Source organism: Aureococcus anophagefferens (assembly GCF_000186865.1).
Source record: "Aureococcus anophagefferens unplaced genomic scaffold AURANscaffold_227, whole genome shotgun sequence".
NCBI classification, from domain to species: domain Eukaryota; class Pelagophyceae; order Pelagomonadales; family Pelagomonadaceae; genus Aureococcus; species Aureococcus anophagefferens.
Genome location: NW_008705765.1, coordinates 3,677 through 5,460, shown reverse-complemented (window position 1 = coordinate 5,460; position 1,784 = coordinate 3,677). Strand labels below are relative to the sequence as shown.

General features: G+C 72.3%; 1 protein-coding gene across 1 annotated transcript; it reads left to right on the top strand.

Moving 5' to 3' along the window:
- Positions 1-1,439: 1,439 nt before the first annotated feature.
- On the top strand, positions 1,440-1,772 carry AURANDRAFT_34909 (hypothetical protein; the record flags this gene model as incomplete). The annotated part of the gene is made up of 1 exon (XM_009044289.1): positions 1,440-1,772. The coding sequence occupies one exon, from the start codon at positions 1,440-1,442 to the stop codon at positions 1,770-1,772; it is 333 nt and encodes a 110-aa protein (XP_009042537.1).
- Between the last annotated feature and the right edge of the window lie 12 nt (positions 1,773-1,784).

Here is a 1,784-nt window from a genome sequence, read left to right as displayed (position 1 = left end):
GCGACCATGACGGGCGTCTCGCCCCGCCGGTTCTTCGCGTCGACGTCGACGCCGCCGGCGACGAGCGCCTCGAGCGCGCCGGCCGCGCCCGCGCGGCTCGCCTGTGTGGAAATCAACCACTGGTTTGGGGGGTCCCCACCGAACTTCAGAACTCTCTATCTCGGTCAAATCGAAGTCGATTCGGCTGATTTTTGGACGAATCGATTGCTCTGGTTAAGTTTTCGAAGCACAGCAGAAAGCCTTGCGTCGAAACGGTCGCATACGCGCACATTGAAGTCGGGTTGAAGATTTGATTTCCACACAGCGACTCGCGACGTGCGCGGGCGTGTCGCCCTTTCGGTCCTCGCGCCCGCCGCGCGGGTCGGCCAGGACCAGCAGCGTCGCGACGTCGCGCGCGCGGGGCTTCTTGGATAAAGCAGCGAAGTGGAGCGGCGTCCGGCCGGCGTTGTCGGCGACGCGCGCGGCCCTGGCGTCGTGGCCCAACAGGAGCTCGACGGCCTCGCACTCGCCCTCCTCCGCGGCGGCGCGCAGGCCCGCGGCGACGGCGGCCCGCGGCTGGGGGGTGCGCAGGAGGAAGGACATGGTCGCGAGGTCGCACGCGCGCGACGCCTCGGCGAGGAGCTCGGCCGACGGGCCGGCGGCCGGGGGGCCGTCGCTCCGCGCGGGCCCGTCGTCGGGCCGCCGCCGCGACGCCCGCGACTGCGACGACCCGGGCCGCTGCTTCACGGTGTAGAGCTCGGCGTCGGCGTACTTGCCGCGGCTCGCCGTGCCCACGGGCTTGGGCCTGCCGGGGGCAGCAGAGCGGGCCGGCGCCTTGGGCTCCTCGTCGGAGAAGCTGACGCGCCGCGTCTCGCGCGGGGGCGTGCGGCGCGGGTCGGAGAACCCGCTGTCGGCGCTGGAGGATGCGCCGGCGCCCATCTGGGCAGCCCACGCTCTACTACGTAATTCGTTCGACCATGCCGGGCGGCTCCGGGTTGGAAACTTTACCCCCGGCCAAATCCAACACTGGCCGGAGCGCACCTCGCCCGCCTCGCCGATCGAGCGATCAGCCGAGCGCATGAGCCGGCGTCCACCTAAAGCGGCGTGCGCGCGTTTCTCGAGAGTCACACGTTGGCGTTCCGGCGGACACGACGCGGTGCGGACGACAGCGGCGCGTGCTAACACCCACGGCGTTCTCCGGTGGCGCGACGTCGGCGAGCGCCCACGCTCTCGCTGGACGGCCGCGGCGCCGCGTCGCCGGAGACGGGCGGGGGGGGCGCGGGCCGCCGTCTTTGCGCCGCCCGTGCCGCCGCAGCGGCGCGGCCGCCGTACACGGCTCACCGCGCCGCGCCGCTCGAGAGGGGAACGCGGCGGACCGGCCGCGCGCGCGCCGACGGGCCGCCTCGCCCCCGATCGCGCGCGGACCCCCCCTCGACGTCCCGGTCCCCCCCCGCAGGAACATGTCGGACTCCAAGGGCAGCGTGCGGTTGTACGTCAAGGGCGTCGTCCTCGGCTACAAGCGGGGCCTCCGGAACCAATACGTGTCGACGTCGCTGATCAAGGTCGAGGGCGTGCAGGACCAGAACGCGGCGCAGTTCTACCTCGGCAAGCGCATCGCCTACATTTACAAAGCCCACACGGAGAAGAAGGGCACCAAGTTCCGCGTCATCTGGGGCCGCGTCATGCGCGCGCACGGCAGCAGCGGCGTGGTCCGGGCGAAGTTCCGCCGCAACCTCCCGCCCCAGGCCATCGGCGGCCCCGTCCGCGTGATGCTCTACCCGAGCCAGATCTAGGCGGCCGCGCCG